We start from the raw sequence: 1,009 nt of genomic DNA on the forward strand, positions 1-1,009 counted from the left end.
CGTCGAGACAGTTGTTATTTCTGCAGAAACTGCAGATGGCCGTCCCGTACCCGGCGATGTAGAGACTCCGGATGAAGAAGTGCGTAATATTCTTTTCTTTTCTATACAGTCGTTTGTTATCTGCTCTGATAATGATTATTTAAATTATTTTTGCTACTATAGGGAAAGGTTAATTACGTAGTAGAAAACTGGCCACCGGCCATAAGAACTGTAACGGTGAACCTTACAACGACTGGTGGGTTGGCGCCAGAGGTGAAGATTGACGAGCTGCAGGTATGGACCTGCGGAGAGGTTCGAAAAATTACGACAGCTCCATTTACCGCCGTTCCCACTGGCTCGACCGGGCCAGTCGTGGAAACGACGACGCCGCCAGTGCCAGAATCAACGACAGCCGGCACTCAAGCAACGCAACCAGGACAAACGACAACGGGTCCCATTGAAACGACAACCCCAAGTCAGTCAGTTGGACCTATTAAAGAGCAGGAGAAAAGTTAGTTATCTTGTTTAGTCTTCTGTGAACAAAAAAATATAACGCCTAAATTTTGTTATAAAGCAACTGCTGCGCCTGGCACCACTCCTCCGAGTCTCGGCGGCACAACGAAAACCGTTCCATCAGCCACGGTCAGCAAGTGCCGAGTCAGCGACATCATCGACAGCTACGATTCGTCTGTTGCATCGCATCCAGGAAATCCGATCGAAGATAAATCAACGTTCGTTATACCGCANAGCATCGAACCCTCTTTCGTGGTATCATTTGGAGAAGCAGGAAAGACGGTAATGAGAGTCGAATTTATGGTAGAACCAAAAGTCGTCGAGAAAGTTGTTATTTCTGCAGAAACTGCAGATGGCCGTCCCGTACCCGGCGATGTAGAGACTCCGGATGAAGAAGTGCGTAATATTCTTTTCTTTTCTATACAGTCGTTTGTTATCTGCTCTGATAATGATTATTTAAATTATTTTTGCTACTATAGGGAAAGGTTAATTACGTAGTAGAAAACTGGCCACCGGC

General features: G+C 46.1%; 1 protein-coding gene across 1 annotated transcript; it reads left to right on the forward strand.

The window, feature by feature from the left end:
- Nucleotides 1-162: 162 nt before the first annotated feature.
- HELRODRAFT_184806 (hypothetical protein) lies at nt 163-888 on the forward strand (the record flags this gene model as incomplete). Its single annotated transcript, XM_009026666.1, has 2 exons — nt 163-490; nt 554-888. Coding segments are annotated over 2 exons (663 nt in total), but the record flags the coding sequence as incomplete, so codon positions are not given.
- Nucleotides 889-1,009: the final 121 nt, after the last annotated feature.

The sequence above is a fragment of the Helobdella robusta genome, assembly GCF_000326865.2.
Source record: "Helobdella robusta unplaced genomic scaffold HELROscaffold_4800, whole genome shotgun sequence".
Classification (NCBI taxonomy): domain Eukaryota; kingdom Metazoa; phylum Annelida; class Clitellata; order Rhynchobdellida; family Glossiphoniidae; genus Helobdella; species Helobdella robusta.